General features: G+C 42.6%; 1 protein-coding gene across 1 annotated transcript in view; it reads left to right on the forward strand.

Annotated features, from left to right (window-relative positions):
* The first annotated feature begins 508 nt into the window (after positions 1–508).
* sdk2b (sidekick cell adhesion molecule 2b) overlaps positions 509–16,179 on the forward strand; it is a 114,324-nt gene continuing 98,653 nt past the window's right edge. The window contains exon 1 of the mRNA XM_056297183.1: positions 509–603. Coding sequence (XP_056153158.1) covers positions 524–603 — 80 coding nt within the window. The 5' untranslated portion in view covers positions 509–523. The remainder of the gene's footprint in view (positions 604–16,179) is intronic.

Genomic DNA, 16,179 nt, shown 5'->3' on the forward strand with positions numbered 1-16,179 from the left:
CATGTGCCGCTAATCGTACCGCATCCTTGAAGCGTTTGCTTTGTCTTAGGTAAGATCCTCGCATCTGACTGTGTGCATGCCGCTGTCCAAGCCGACGCAGCCGTCGACCGGCACCGTCTCAATCGAGCCATCTGTCTGAGGTGCTGAACGGCGTTCGGCAGTTTGACAGCTCGATGTTATGTGCCTACCTCACCCGGGTAGAGGTTAATGTAAAAAAAACAATTAACTTTCTCTTCCTCTTTTCTATTCCTGCTGTTTACTCTTCCCTCTGGACTGTGTTCTGTTTGTTGCTGAACACGCCGAGGGTGTGCAAGTGGGCGAGTTTTCAGTTTCTACCGGTGCTTTGAGGCAATCCCGCCCCCCCCCTTTGAGCTTTTTTGAGATTGATGTTTTATTAAATAGGAGCGCCGAGTAAATCGAAGTCTTCCCTTCTCTCTCCACAGATGACGTGCCGCCCTACTTCAAGACGGAGCCGGTGCGCAGCCAGCTGCATCTGGAGCGCAACAGGCTGGTGCTGACGTGTATGGCCGAGGGCAGCTGGCCGCTGGAGTTCAAATGGATCCACAACGACACAGAGCTCACGCGCTTCTCGCTGGAGTACAGGTGAGGAAATCCAACAGATGCCAGGGAGCAGCTCAAACCTGAGCTGAGTCGAGTAAGAGAGAGAGAGGCAGAGAGAGAGAGAGATACTCTCATTCGTTTGGTTGCCTGATCGATGATCTAAATGTAATTTACTGAACTGTCAGTTAAATAAAACAACATAATCCTATACGCACTCACTTTCAGTATACAAGGACAGATAACACAAATAAGGGGTATGACATATTTCCACTGCAGTCGGTCGTAAATTTTGCAGAAGTTATTAGAAGGTCCTAATGCAACCTGTCATGGGTATATCCGAGAAAAATACATAGGAAAACTCGTCCTTTACACTCTTTTCTTCTTATCTCTGTGTTTCCCTCCGTCTCTTTTTTTTCTGTCGGCCTTTCTCGGTCATTCTCGTATACTCGTAGATCTCGCTCTCCCTCCTCCAATGGTAGCGGCGTGACCTCCATCACTCGCTCTGGAGATACAAAAGAGGGGAGGTGGATGTGAATGAGGACTAGGACAGGAGATAAAATGTCTTTAATGTTAACTGGAAGATTGTAATCATGTGGCAACCACCGGCCTTATCTGTGTGTGTTTGTGTGTGTGTGCGTGTGAGAAATACTGTGTGTTGTGTGGAGCAGAGAAAGCGCACCAGTTGACCAGCACACTCGCTCCTCACTTAAAGCTGCAGTAGGCAACATGAACGTTCCGATGCGAAACCTTCCGCCTCTCTCTCTCTGCTGCCTCGTATCACTCCGCATCAAGTCTGCAGCCCTTAAGGTGCATTTTAACTGAACACAAAGCGACATTTACGAGCGGCACGAATGCGTGAAAAGTCAATGGTCGGAGGCGAATGGTCAAAGTTAATCATGGCGAAATATGTGAGCATTGCGAAATGAGCATTCGCTTGAGTTAAAAAATGTTCAACTCGAGCGAAAGCCAATCACCTTTGCGTCGGGCTAGAAGCCACGCCCCCTTTACGGAACTCTCTTCAGTCAAGATGGAGGACAAGCTTTGATCACGTCTCCGGTTGACACTATGCGACCAAACTGACCACCAATGCTGGGTCCATGGCACTGGCTATCTGTCGCTGATCCATGATCACAAGATAGGATAACTTATGATGAACTTATGACTTACTTTTTAGTAGTGATGTGTTGGTCGTGAACGAGTTGGCTCTGTGACCCTGATCCTTTAAGTCAGGGATAGGCAACATGGTCCAGAAAGGTCTGGTGTGGGTGCTGGTCTTTGTTCCAACCAAGCAGTTACACACCTGATTCTATTAGTCAACCAATAGTCTTTGCTAAGACAGAATAAAAGGATGATCCTATAACATATTTGTTAAATAGGATCCAGAAACATCTCACTTTGGTATTAACATTAAGAGCCAAGCATGGTGAGACTTGTATGTTGCATCGGTCACCAACATACAAAACATAGTTCAATATAAATAAAAAACGTTCATTACACATGTGTAATAGTGTTAGATGTTCTTTTTTTACATTATTTACCCTACTTATTTGTCATATATCATTTACCATACATCATTTGGCTCTTATTGCTGAGCTCAGAGCCAGAATTCCCATCACTATAACTTGGCTGTCTTCTGTTGGGTCTAGCAAACTTGCTAGCAGCGTTGGTGTAAATCCAAAATGCTTGCTGTGACGTGGCACAAAATTAGCTTGTTCATTTTTCAGGTGAGTGATCAAACCCCCGTGAGGAAAGTGAAGTGAGATTTTGCTTTGTGTTCGGTTAAAACACTCAGTTACACTCCTGTAGCACTCAACATTTCGAAAACGTCTCTCCAATGTTGACCCTCATCTGAGCTCTCTTTTTATTTAGCCCCTTCTTTGTCTCTTTCTTCTCCGCCAAGGTCTTCTTTCTTTTGGCCTTTTTAGTACTATACACCATTTTAGACAAAAGAGGTATTGGAAATTTAGCACAAGACACGCAGAACCCGGTTGACCCTTGTTTGTACAGATTTACTGTGATTGGCTGTTTATGTGTTAGCTAACCCTGATGGTTATTTGAGTCACATCGGGTCCAATTTTTCTTTAAACTAAATACAAATGGAACCTTTCAATTAAATCTTTTTAGTGACATGCAATTGTCAAAATTAGTTATTTCAACCAAAATTATAATGAAATATTATTGCCTACTGCAGCTTTAATCCCACAGGGTTGAAATACACTGGAAATACACTATAAATATACTGGTGCAGAGAGAAGGACAACCTGAGGGCAACTGCAAGCCCAAATGACCACCCACACACCTGACCCCCGCCAACACAAGCGCGTGCATACACACACACACACACACGTGGATGTGTGTGTGTGTGTGTGTGTAGGCCAAATGTCCAAGACTGTTTGTGTGTGTGTGTGTGTGTGTGTGTGTGTGTGTGTGTGTGTGTGAGTAGGCCAAATGTCCAAGACTGTTTGTGTGTGTGTGTGTGTGTGTGTGTGTGTGTGTGTGTGTGTGTGTGTGTGTGTGTGTGTGTGTGTGTGTGTGTGTGTGTGTGTGTGTGTGTGTGTGTGTGTGTTGGCTATGATCAGCCTTTCTCTTTGCAATCCTCCAAGGAAGATAAGAACACGGAGAAGAGAGGATTGGTTGGAAGGGCAAGTGAAAGCAACAAGACTTTCATTACAAAGGCGCAGAATGGAGCACATGTGTGACACTCACACTGTCAGCTATAGCCTCTGGGCCGTTGTAACTGTTAGTGGGTGATGAAATCAGTGACTGCAAGATAGCACAAGTGTGATTGAGCCACTGTTGACATGCATACATGTGTCGGATTCTGTCTCTTCTTGTGTGTGCGTGTTGGTGTGTGTAACATTCATCCCCTTATGTCACCGTTCACTCTTCAGGTGTGTGTGTTTGTGTGTGTGTGTGTGTGTGTGTGTGTGTGTGTGTGTGTTATCATTGGGATTTGCAGTTGCCCTTAGCCCTCAGGTTGTCCTTCCCTCTACACCGGTTGACGGAGCACAGCTGATCCCCATGTTAATGAGGTTATCGAAAAGGTCCCTGATGCCGAGTGCTGCTTTACATACGACACTGGCCGACTTGACCCTGTGTCCTCTGGCAACTGATCAATACTGCAGTTTGTGTGCATGTGTGCGCGCGTGTGTGTGTGTGTGTGTGTGCGTGCATTGATATTACTATTCACTGTGTGGGTGAGGGTGCTGGTGAGAGACAGTTTCAGCAATGTGCTGCAGGCAGTTTGGTAAAGTGTGCCACTCTTAGGAGAGAATAGGCTCAAAATTGATCGCTGTCGGATATCAACAACATCGCTGTGAAAACAGCACACACACACACACTAAATTAGTTTGTTTATAAATCCATATTATCATCACAAAATTATTTATCAAAATCCAACTTAATTAAGTCTGAAGATGATATCTAATGCAATTAAGAAACATGGTGCTTATCAGACACTGAATCAGCCTTCCTACAATGTTTTATATTCACTGAAGTGTAAAAATGGAGCATTTCAGCTGCCCATTGCATGGCCAAAGCTTCGGGGCTAACGCACTACCTGGCCCAACAGTTTGGCCAATGGTCAACTTCTCTCAAGTCTTCACAGTGTGAAGAGACTCACAACAGACAGATTTGGTAAACCAAAACACAATAAAAGCTCCCATTGTATTAAAATAAGATGTAAACAAGTAGTTGACATGCTCGTCACTTCTGATTAAAATTTCAATTCTCTATTTGTAAATTTATGCGTCATTTATAGAGAAATTATCTGTAATGGGATCAAAACCAGAAAAAAAAGAAAGCTCCGTGATTGAGAATTCGGAAATGAGAATCAACATTTTGACAGTTAACGCAATGAAATGTGATCTAATGTGTCTGATTATGATGAGTGCCTCCAATATCAGTGCCTGTTTCCTGCTCATGTGCATGTTTGTTTGTGTGAGTCAGAGACAGCTTGTGTTGCATATGTGTATGTTATTCGTCATGCTAACAAAACACACCCATATTTTTTGACAACTGACTGACCCTTGGCATCTTTCCCACTCATTCAGACCCCACCAGTAATTACCAAGAACACACAATTTTATTTTATTTTATTTACATTTTTTTCCATCAACAGATAAAATGTCATGGTGTCTTTAAAGCTGCACTGAGGGAGTTTTACATGTAAATGAATGTCCGTGACATTCAAGCCCCTGCCAAACGAGTTCACATAGTGATGATTATCAAGCATATCACTGCCAGGTAAATCTCTCTGTATTTCACAGTATACCGACATTTTAAATCTAGTGTCTGGGCCGACATTCCCGCGTTGTATTCCCGCGCTGACACACCGGAAGTGATGCGTAGTGATGCGTTTTACGTCAACCAGCAACGATCGCTTTACCAGAGCGAGCTGGTTTTGAGTCTTTTCGAAATGTTAAAAACATCGCGGAGAAACTGATTTAAAACGAAACGAAATGCCTCGCCGTTGCTGCGCTGTCGCACGCTGGAAGGGAAAACTCCAATCGAAAAACGAAGACAGGCGTGGATTCATGCGACCCGTCGGGGGGGACTGACTGGGAGACGTGGTGAGAAGAGTGTGGCGTCTTGAGTTGATGCAGTTGGAGGACAGTAGGGGGAGCTAGTGGGCAAGATAGGATGTAAGTGACTGTAAGAGGGGAGAAGGAGTGTGACGTCGTGTTTGTTGAAGTAAAGAAGCGTATGCTAACAGACTTGTGTCGTGTCTTAGCAACACGACAAAGAGCAAATATCAAACGCGAAGATTTTCGGAGAACATTTCATATCTGGTGGTGTGTATCCGTTTCTTACCCAAGTAAGTATTGGGATTGAACATACGTAAGTAACAGCTCTAAATTTGATACTGTCCTAGCAGAGCAACTGCCAAACCAAAGTTTGAGTTGTTGATACCTAGCTTCCTCAAGTTTGACAACGATTCCATCAGCTTTATTGTGTCAGGATGTTTCAGGTCATAATGTGACTCCAGCCTCGATCTCATAACCGTGCAAACAATTCAACTTTTGTTGAATACAAACAATTCAGCCGTACAAACAGTTAAACTACGATGGCTTGCCTCTGATTTGAAGGAGCAAAAATTGTTTTCCTTTGATAACGGATGGTACAAGCAGTCTTGGACATGTCCACCAGCAAAGTAATCGTGTGCTTCTAAAGGCGTGTATGCCTTCATTGATTCTTTCGTAAACATACTTGGTGTGTCTGTGAGGTGTTCAGTCACATCCCTCCAGCCGATGTTTGGCAACTTCGTGATATCACTTGTCCACTGAGCTTCAGCAAGCATAAACGGAGCGGGACGTTTTTCTCCAGTGCTTAGCGTAAGTTTCGACTCGTAATGCTTCCTGTCTTCCTTGCTTAGACCTTCAGCATATTCTGAGATTTCCACTTTCACAAATTTCTAACTTTTCTCCGTTTAATTTTAAGCCCCCCCCTTTTTCCCCTCCCCAGTTGTATCTGTATCTGGCATGGTGGCGCAGTGGTTAGCGCGGTCGCCTCACAGCAAGACGGTCCTGTGTTCGAGCCCCGGGGATAGTTCAACCTTGGTGGGTCATCCCGGGTCGTCCTCTGTGTGGAGTTTGCGCGTTCTCCCCGTGTCTGCGTGGGTTTCCAGGATAAGCGGTTCAGCTAATGGATGGATGGGATGGATGTATCTGGTCAATTACCCCGAGCTGTCCCGGTCGCTGCAGATTGTAGACTACCACATGCCTTCTTCGATACATGTGGAGTCGCCAGCCACTTCTTTTCACCTGACAGTGAGGAGTTTCGACAGGAGGACTTAGCGTGTGGGAGGATCACGCTATTCCCCCGCCCCCCCCCCCCCCCCGAACAGGCGCCCCGACCGACCAGAGGAGGCGCTAGTGCAGCGACCAGCACACATACCCACACCCGGTAACACGACCAAGCCGGCGATCCCCGTGTTGGTAGGCAACGGAATAGACCGCTACGCTACCCGGACGCCCTAATTTTAAGTTTTATACGCTTTCATCTGTGAGTTTCGTAGGTACGCACGTTGTTTCTCGGCCATGTTTTGCCACAGCGCAGGTTTTACGTCACGCGATAAGGGGTCTATTGTTAATAATTGTTTTTTTTTATTGATTCGTTTATGTTCTCTCTGTAATGTTCTGAATTAGATTTAAATAAAGTTTTGTTAAAGCAAAAAATTGATATTTTAATTGAAAGAATACACATACAGGAATCAACATAACAGCAATGTACATACAACTTCAAACAGAAAACGGAATCTCACAATGAACAAAACGACTCCCTATTTAAAATATAACAATGTTCTCTAAAATGAAAATATACATAAACTGAATAAAAAATAATACGATAAGAAAATAAGAAAAACGATTGCATTAAAATTGAAAATAAATATAAGAATAAAGAAGCATTAAGTCACAGAATTGTCAGAGGATTCTTTAAAGATATTGTCATAGCAGTTTAACAATTTTGTACACTTGTTGTCTTTTAATAATCTAATAGAACTTAAGAGAGAGTCAAGTTCAAGCAGGAAATGTTGTAAATAAGGTCAGGAAATGGAAAATTTCTGCTTGTGTGCAGAGAATTTTGCCAATAAAATAAAAAAATATATAACTACATTTTCCAAGATTTTATTTTGTGATTTGTCATAATAACAAACTATGTCTTTTAGGGTAAAGGAATAAGTGATGTTTGCATTTAAGAAAAATGTGAGATCCTAGATCTTTCCAAAACTTATTTGTTACTGAACAAAAATACATAAATAAACGAACAGGAGACCCTTCATCGTTTCCACGAAAAGTGCAGCAGCCGTCAATATCTGTGAACTTCGCTACAAGAGTATTAGTTGGGTATATTTTATGTAGAAGCTTGAAATTAATCTCTTTTACCTTATTTGAAATACAGTATTTATATGGTATCAACCAAGCCATCCTCCAGTAAATGTCCTCAACCCAAGAATTCCAGTAGAACTTGCCTCTAGCTTTAACTGTATTCCTTTTTTGGAAGATTCTTATGATATGTTTGTTGTTACATTTTTTTTTGTCAGTGAGTTCAATTCCATCTAACATTAGCAAAAAGCTTTGCCAGAGCTGGAATTGCGTGTGACCAAAGCTCTTGATTGGCTTGGCTTCAGGGCTTTCTGCCAGACAGCTTCCATGCTTGGAAGCTATGATGGAAAAAACTAAGAAGCATTCAAGAAAAGTATGTGATGCTCGAGAATGAGGAAGAAGAAACTCGGCGTTCAGAAGAAGGACCAAAGTTAAAAAAAAAGAAGAAAAAGAAATCAATTAACGGCGAGGACAAACACGGATAACCATTAGAGTAGCTTTTCCCTTGTGGAGAGCGCCGAAAGAAGAGAAGTAATTATGCTCACTGCCAGAAAGGGGGAGACAAAACTTCCACACTACTACTACTACTTTCGGCTGCTCCCGTTAGGGGTCGCCACAGCAGATTATCTGTATCCATCTCTTCCTGTCTCTGCATCTTCCTCTGTCACACCAGCCACCTGCATGTCCTCCCTCACCATATCCATAAACCTCCTCTTTGGCCTTCCTCTTTTCCCCTTCCCTGGCAGCTCCATATTCAGCATCCTTCTCCCAATATACCCAGCATCGCTCCTCCACACATGTCCAAACCATCTCAATCTTGCCTCTCTTGCTTTGTCTCCAAACCGTCCAACCCGAGCTGTCCCTCTGATATACTCGTTCCTAATCCTGTCCTTCGTCACTCCCAATGAAAATCTTAGCATCTTTAACTCTGACACCTCCTGCTCCGCCTCCTGTCTTTTCATCAGTGCCACTGTCTCCAAACCATATAACATAGCTGGTCTCACAACCATCCTGTAAACCTTACCTTTAACTCTTTAACAAAACTTCCCACACTGCAGGTTTAATTAACACATGTTTTGTTTGCTAATATTACACGTCAGTGGGGGAAAGGTGGAGAGGTGACAAACTGGGCATACGGTACTAATTAGATGGTGGGAAGAGAGAGTGAGAGGTGAGAGAAGCGGTGGTGTATGGACATGGTTGTAGTATGTCAGTGTTTATGCCAATGACTAATTCAGAACAATATATACATAGCCCACATATTTTGGATTATTTATGAAATGGATATATATGTTATGTAAAAGCATACTTAAATGCATGTAGAACTTATCTGTATTCTTCTTTGGTCATTAGACATTATAATGTGATTAAAAGCTGACTTTGTCAATGGATAAAAAAGAAAGGAAATCTCTTTTAGTCTTAAACTCAGCTTTGCCATCCTCCACAGCTAGTCTCATTTTCCCCATTAGAGTCATAGAAGAGAACCAGTGGAAAAAAAGTGGTTGTATTGTGGAAAAAAAGATATGTTAGCATCTCTACATTGGTTTTGGAGAAAAGCACAAAGAAAATAGATGATAGTTGCAGTAATTTCACTTCTATTGGACTATTTTACACACCATGATACCAGAATTGATTACAATCATCTACAATTATCTTCGCAGGTCAGGAAGCTTCGTCTTCTTTTAAGGCTGGGATATGCATCTGTAAAGGCACATGGAAACTCTGCAAAATAGCACAGCAAAAGGGTTTATGGCTGTCTGTGGACTGCAAAAGCTCAGAGTGTCACAGAGGTGCACTCTTCCAAAATCTCAACACCACATCAACCGTGTCCACAGGGCTACGAAACAAACTTGTTTAAAAACCTGGAATGACATAGATGCTGCCTTTTTTTCCTTTTTTCTTTTTTTTTAATTTCTCATGGGGTGAGTGGCAGTCATGTGGAGGAATTCAAACAACCTCCTTGGCCTGCAACAATGAATCGATGAAAAAGATAAAATGCGATTATAAAAATAGTTGGTAACGGATGTTATTATGATTCGCCGTGTCTGTGTTGGTGCACGCCATCTCACGGAGCTGGCTACGTCACCTTGAGAAAAAATAAATAAATTGAAACATGGCGGTGGGCAGAGAAAACTGCTCGACCAAAATCCTCTACGGGAGCACTCCACGTTAGATTCGAGTGTGTTAGCTGGAAACTATGTAAAACCGATCTTGCATGGCGCAGGAGCACTGCGGTAATGAGAGAACACCTGAAACAGGTTGGAGCCACGAGTGAATGGGACTCAACAGCAGGGTAAGTACAACATCTCAATTAAATGAATTTAGACCTGTGGCATACGTCGCCATGGGTCTTGAGGATGAGTTGTTGCCTCAAGTGAAGGAGTTCAAGTACCTCGGGGTCTTGTTCACGAGTGAGGGTAGGATGGAGCAAGAGATTGACAGGTGGACTGGTGCAGCATCAGCAGTAATGTGGACATTGTACAGGACTGTTGTGGTGAAGTAGGAGCTGAGCCAGAAGGCAAAGCTATCAGTTTATCAGTCAGTCTTCGTTCCAACCCTCACCTATGGTCATGAGCTTTGGGTAGTGACCGAAACGGTGAGATCGCGGATACAAGTGGCTGAAATTAGTTTCCTCTGTACGGTGTCTGGGCTCAGCCTTAGAGATAGGGTGAGGAGCTCGGACATCCGGACGGAGCTTGGAGTAGAGCCGCAGCTCCTTCGTGTTGAAAGATGCCAGTTGAGGTGGTTCGGGCACCAAATTCGGATTCCTCCTGGACGCCTTCCTTTGGAGGTTTACCGGGCATGGCCAACTGGAAGGAGACCCCGGGGTAGACCCAGAACTCGCTGGAGGGACTACATGTTCAGTCTGGCCTGGGAACGCCTTGGAATCCCCCAGGAAGAGCTGGAGGGCGTTGCTGAGGAAGGGGACGTCTGGAGTGCCCTACTTAGTTTGCTGCCACCGTGACTCGACCCCGGAGAAGTGGCTGATAATGAATGAATGAATGAACGCATTGCGTTTTGAAGTGAGGAGTCGTTTGTCTTACAGCAGGTAGTTCTTCCCGTTTATCTATACATAATAGCCAGTGTTTGCTCACGATTCAGCTTGAAAGGTCCATTCTATAAAGTCAAATTTCCAAGAGAGCTAGCCTTAGCTAGGAGGATGTGGACATGCTAACATTTTTGCATTGCAATGCAAAGTCCCTGTAGAAAGAGAGAGACTGACAGGGTGTGTGTTTGTGTGTGCGCCTGTGTGCGTGCGAGAGAGAGAGCAAGAAGAGTGTGTTTGTGTGTGTGTGTGTGTGTGTGTGAGAAAGTGTTACTGTTCAAGTCAATTTTAATTGTAGTAGCCCATTATCACAAATTACAAATTTGCCAAGTTTTACAGCAATACAACATCCTGTCCTTAGATTCTCACATCGGATAAGGAACAACTCCCTAAAAATAATCCTTTAACAGGGAGAAAAAATAGTGGGAAACCTCAGGGAGAGCACCAGAGGAGGGATCTCTCTCCCAAGACAGACAAACGTGCAATGGATGTTGTGTGTACACAATTTACAGAATACAACATTGAAAGAGGATAACAGAATTATAATGGAATTATAAAATATATGAACGATATGATGATGAGGGTCCCAAGCAGTGTCCGGATGCCACCAGAACAGCCCAGGACCTGAGCCATGCGACCACCATCGCGATGTAGACCTGACAGGAGGACAGACTACACATGCACACAGGGGAGACTCACATCACACCATTAACATACACAGAAGAAGAGAAAAGAGAAGACATCATTCAGAGAGAGGGAAAAGACATGTGAGAGAGGAGAACACTTTGCAATAATCTATACTCTATAATCTCGTGGGCAGAACAGTGCTTGATAAATTCATTGAGACAGAAACTGACCTGCCATGCAGTACAGGTTGTGAAGCACTTGATTTAATAGCAACTAATTGTATGCTAAGGTAAAAAGATGAGTTTTAAGTTTTGATTTAAAGGACTCAACATACTCTGATTGTCTGATGGCAGCAGCCAGGTTATTCCACAAGAATGGGGCCTGATAGGAAAAGGCCCTGCCACACTAGCTGACTTCTTTTTAATTTTAGGTACACACAGGAGCCCTGTGTTTTGAGAACGGACAGCTTGAGGTGCAATGTACGGTTTAAGGAGATCAGACAGGTATGATGTGGCAAGCCCGTTTAGGATTTTATAAGTCAGCAGAAGCACCTTGAAGTCCAATCTAACATGGATAGGACGCCAATGAAGGGAGGCAAGAATTGATGTAATATTGTCAAATTTTCTAGTTAGGATTCTAGCTGCAGCATTTTGAACCATCTGAAGACTTTTAGTACTAGCATGTGGCAGACCTGAAAACAGAAAATTACAGTAATCAAGTCTGGATGAAACAATGCATGTATTAGCATCTCTGCATCAGCCATGGACAGGAAGGACCGAATATTAGCTATGTTACATAAGTGGGGAAAAAAGGCAGTCGTGGTGATTTTTTTAATGTGCTTTTCAAAGGAAAGGCTGGGATCAAACGTAACGGCAAAAGTTTTGGCTGCTACACTTTGTGAAATCACAGAGTTGTCGATTGTTACTGTTACTTGATCAAATTGGTGTCTATGTCTAGTAGGGCCAATGACCAGCATCTCAGTTTTATCCGAATTTAAAAGCAGGAAATTTAGTGACATCCAATTTTTCACAGTGGTCAAGCAGGTCTCCAAATTAATAATTTGAGTATGATCATCAGCCCTTATAGGCATATAAAGCTGAGTGTCATCTACAAAGCAATGGAAATGTATCCCTTGACTGCATATAATTTGGCCCAAGAGGTGAAATATAAAGAGAAAAAAGTAGAGGGCCAAGAACCGAGGCCTGAGGTATGCCATATTTAACATCAGATATTTTTGACATAATATTACTATTGCAGACACAATATATTCTTCCAGATAAGTAAGACTTAAGCCAAGAGAGAGCAAAGCCAAAGATGCCAAAATTACAATTTATTCTGACTAATAGTATACAGTGATCAATGGTGTCAAAGGCTGCAATGAAGTCCAGTAGTAGAAGCACAGAGGTGGAATTAGTCTACAGCTAGTAGATGGTCGTTCACCACTCTGGTCAGAGCAGTTTCAGTGGAGTGACATGCCCTGAAAACCGATTCAAAAGGTTCATAAAGATAGTTTTCTTCTGTATGGATCAAAAGTTGTTGATACACAACTCTGTCTAGCACTTAAGAAAAGAATGGAAGATTAGAGACTAATTGATAGTTATTAAGAGACCCTGGATCGAGGTGCGTTTTTTTTTTTTAAGTATTTAAGTATATTTAAGGTTTAAACACAGCTGTCTTAAAACTGCTGGGAACAGTTTCAGTAGTAAGCGATAAATTAACAATGTCTAGCATTTTAGGTCTCAGGAAGGGCCAGAGGTATTTAAAAAGTTTTGCTAGTAAAGGGTCAAGTAGGCAAGTAGTTGGTTTAGAAGCTGACAGGTTCTTAGTCAAAGTATCAAGAGAGATAGTCTCAAAAGCTGTAATAACAGGGACTATCAGTGACTCATTGTATAGATATGAATTTGGTAAGACAGGATCTGCAGGAGTAGCTGGAGTTGAAGAACTAATTTTGTTTATGATCTTATCAACCTTATTGCAGAAAAAGTCTCAAAACTCATGGACCATGAATGGTGAGCAGCTGATAGATGGCTGTTAGTACATTTAGATACAGTGTCAAAGAGAAATCTGGGGTTATGTTTATCATTATTGATTGAGAAACATGCACTGCTTTCACGGCAGATAAAGCATGCTTGTATGATAGGTAAAAAGAAACTTACGATTTTGATTTTCGCCATTTACATTCCAATCTCCCACAGGCCTGCTTTAGATCACATGTCTCGTCGTTAAACCAAGGTGTAGGCCTCTTTAGTTGCCTAGCTCTGGCAGTGAGAGTTGCAGCTGAATCAAGGTGACTGGAGAGGGCCACATTTAAGTCACTAGTGAAATTTTCAACAGAGTCAATCTCTACAGTGAAAGGAGCCAAGACTTGAGGCAGCTGCTGGCCAAATGCAGCTACAGTGGATGGACCAGTGTGGCGAGTGGCCACTATATCTGTGCTGATATTAACAGGAAAGGCTAACAATGCTTCAAATTTGATGAGAAACATGATCTGACACAGCAGATGTGTTTGGCGAGACATTCAGATTAGAAACTGCTATCCCTTTAGATAAAACCAAATTAAGGGCGTTACCACGGCAATGCAACTCTTAAACAAACTGAGTGAACCCAAAAGTATCAACAAGCACTGAAAGGTTTTACTTAGAGGATCAGCAGCCTTATGCAGTTGAATATTGAAATACACAAAGAATTAGAATCTCATCAGAATGAGTAACAAGACCTGAGACAAATTCTTCAAGAAATGGTAAGAGCCAGGAGATCGATAGTGTATCACAATCTGGACTGAGAGAGATGGACTTTATAATAAGGCCTCAAAGGCTGGAATTTAGATTCAAGTTTAGAAGTTAAGTTGAAAATAATCTTATACATTAAGGCAACACCCCCACCTTGTTTATTTGCCCAAGCTACTTGGACATACGTATCGTCAGGTGGGGAAACTGAACTCTTAGTTAGTGTTTTACGTTTTTTATTATTCATAATTTATTGCTATTTTAACAGCTCAGGTCCATTCAAACAATGTAAAAATTACCTGTTTTTGTGCACTTTATTAAAAAAAAACAAAAAAAAAACAAGCACATATATTTTGCCATGTTGTACAGCATACACTTAGGTCTGTTATTTGTCAATTTGGAATAACTTTTTTTTTTAATAAAATGGTGGGAAAAATTTGTTTTTGTGTTTTTATCCAATTCATCGATTAATCGAAGAAATAATCGACAGCGTAATCGATCATCAAAATCGTTGTTGGTTGCAGCCCTATTACATAAGTATTGTGCCCTTTTCTGAATAGCTTGATGTAAGTTTGCCTGCATGCTCAAGTTTGAATATGGGTATCATGGTTGCAAAATCCGCTCTAAAATTGATTCCAATAAAAAAAAAGGAAGAATATAGGTTTCATTTGTAATGGTAGACAATACAGTTGTTCGCATTGGGGGTTGTGAATGTTGTCAGATTAATCGATAAAAATGTGGATTTGTCATTGAGATCCATTGACATCAAGGCACTGCAGCAGTACCGCTCTCCTACCAGGAAGAAAAAACTGGCCTCAATTTGTTCTTGCACAAAGTCAGCATTCAGGATAAGTGATTGATTGATTAAGTTACTGCTAATTCAGTTTAATTTAAGAAGGTTAGGGTTCGAGACACCACCTGTTAATTACATCTACTTTTTTTCCAAGTCAGTCTCGTTGCGATCAATGATCATTTTTCAAGGGAGCCATATACTGTAGCTGAGAGAGTGTCAGCATGTCAGCTCATCAAACAAGTGCCAGCCTGGACAGCGGTAAATACACCTCATAATAAGTTAAACGTTGTCAAAGAAAATGACAGAGAGAGGAGGTGTACGGGAGGAGAGAGCCCGTACTTGGTAGCCAGCATGGTAGGCAGTGGCAGGCTTCAGAACATCGGTGTAGTATTCCTCTATAGATGACCTTAATGGAGTCTTCACTATTACTAAAAAACATCTATTTCATTTCTCCCTGCTATCGCGCCTACGCAACCCCCACACACACGATCTTTTTTTCTCTCTCTCACCCTTTCCTTCATGCAGTCACTCACTTCTTGTTGTCTCCTGCTGAGTGTTTAAGAGACACTGGGGCAAAAAGTACGTGTGAGCAAGCAAAAGAGAGTGAGAGAGGGATAATGTACTTACTTTAGTGTGTGTGTGTGTGGGGGGGGGGTTAGAGTGCTTTGCTCCGATTTGGTTGTGGTAGCTGTCTGATGGCCTCTCTATGAGCGCCCCAACTCCCTACCTCATATGTAAAAGGCCATCTGAACGCCTGCCTCCACTCTTAAACATGATGCTGCTGCTCCCAAACCAAATGTCCACTGCCATGTGACCACATTAGGACCAGTGCAGGTACATACAGTATCGGTGGAATGGGAAAACAGTAAATGAGCATCGTTTTTTTTCTCCGCCTTTTTCTCCTCAATTGTACCCGGGCCAATTACCCCGCTCTTCTGAGTCGTCCCAGTCGCTGCTCCTCCCCCTCTGCTGATCTGGAGAGGGCTGCAGACTACCACATGCCTCCTCCGATACATGTGGAGTTGCCAGCCGCTTCTTTTTCTCCTGACAGTGAGAAGTTTTGCCAGGAGGATGTAGCGCATGGGAGGATCATGCTATTCCCCTCAGTTGCCCCCCCCCCAAACAGGTCCCCGACCGACCCGAGGAGGAGCTAGTGCAGCAACCAGGACACATTCCACATCCGGCTTCCCACCACAGCCACAGCCAATTGTATCTCTAGGGGCACCTGACCAAGCTGGAGGTAACATGGGGATTCGAACCGCTGATCCCCGTGTTGGTAGGCAACAGAATAGATTGCCACGCTACCGAGGTGCCATTTTTTTGGTTTTTTAATAAACAATACTTGATAGTTGTACAGGGACAATCCATCTTGTAACTGAATGAGACAAAAATAAATGTCAGTATTTTCTGGCAATACAATATTCCACATGGCAATCAAACCATCAACATTGTGGCAACCTACACGTGTCTATCAGAGTATACCGAAAAAATTGTACTTTCAATCGCTAGCTTAAGGCCCCATGATGCATGTTTAACTCTTTGAAGCTTTTTACGGGCTTTAGAGTAGGCAAATGAAAGAAAAAAGTATTCATCCTATGGGAA

Source organism: Lampris incognitus, chromosome 17 (assembly GCF_029633865.1).
Source record: "Lampris incognitus isolate fLamInc1 chromosome 17, fLamInc1.hap2, whole genome shotgun sequence".
NCBI lineage: Eukaryota > Metazoa > Chordata > Actinopteri > Lampriformes > Lampridae > Lampris > Lampris incognitus.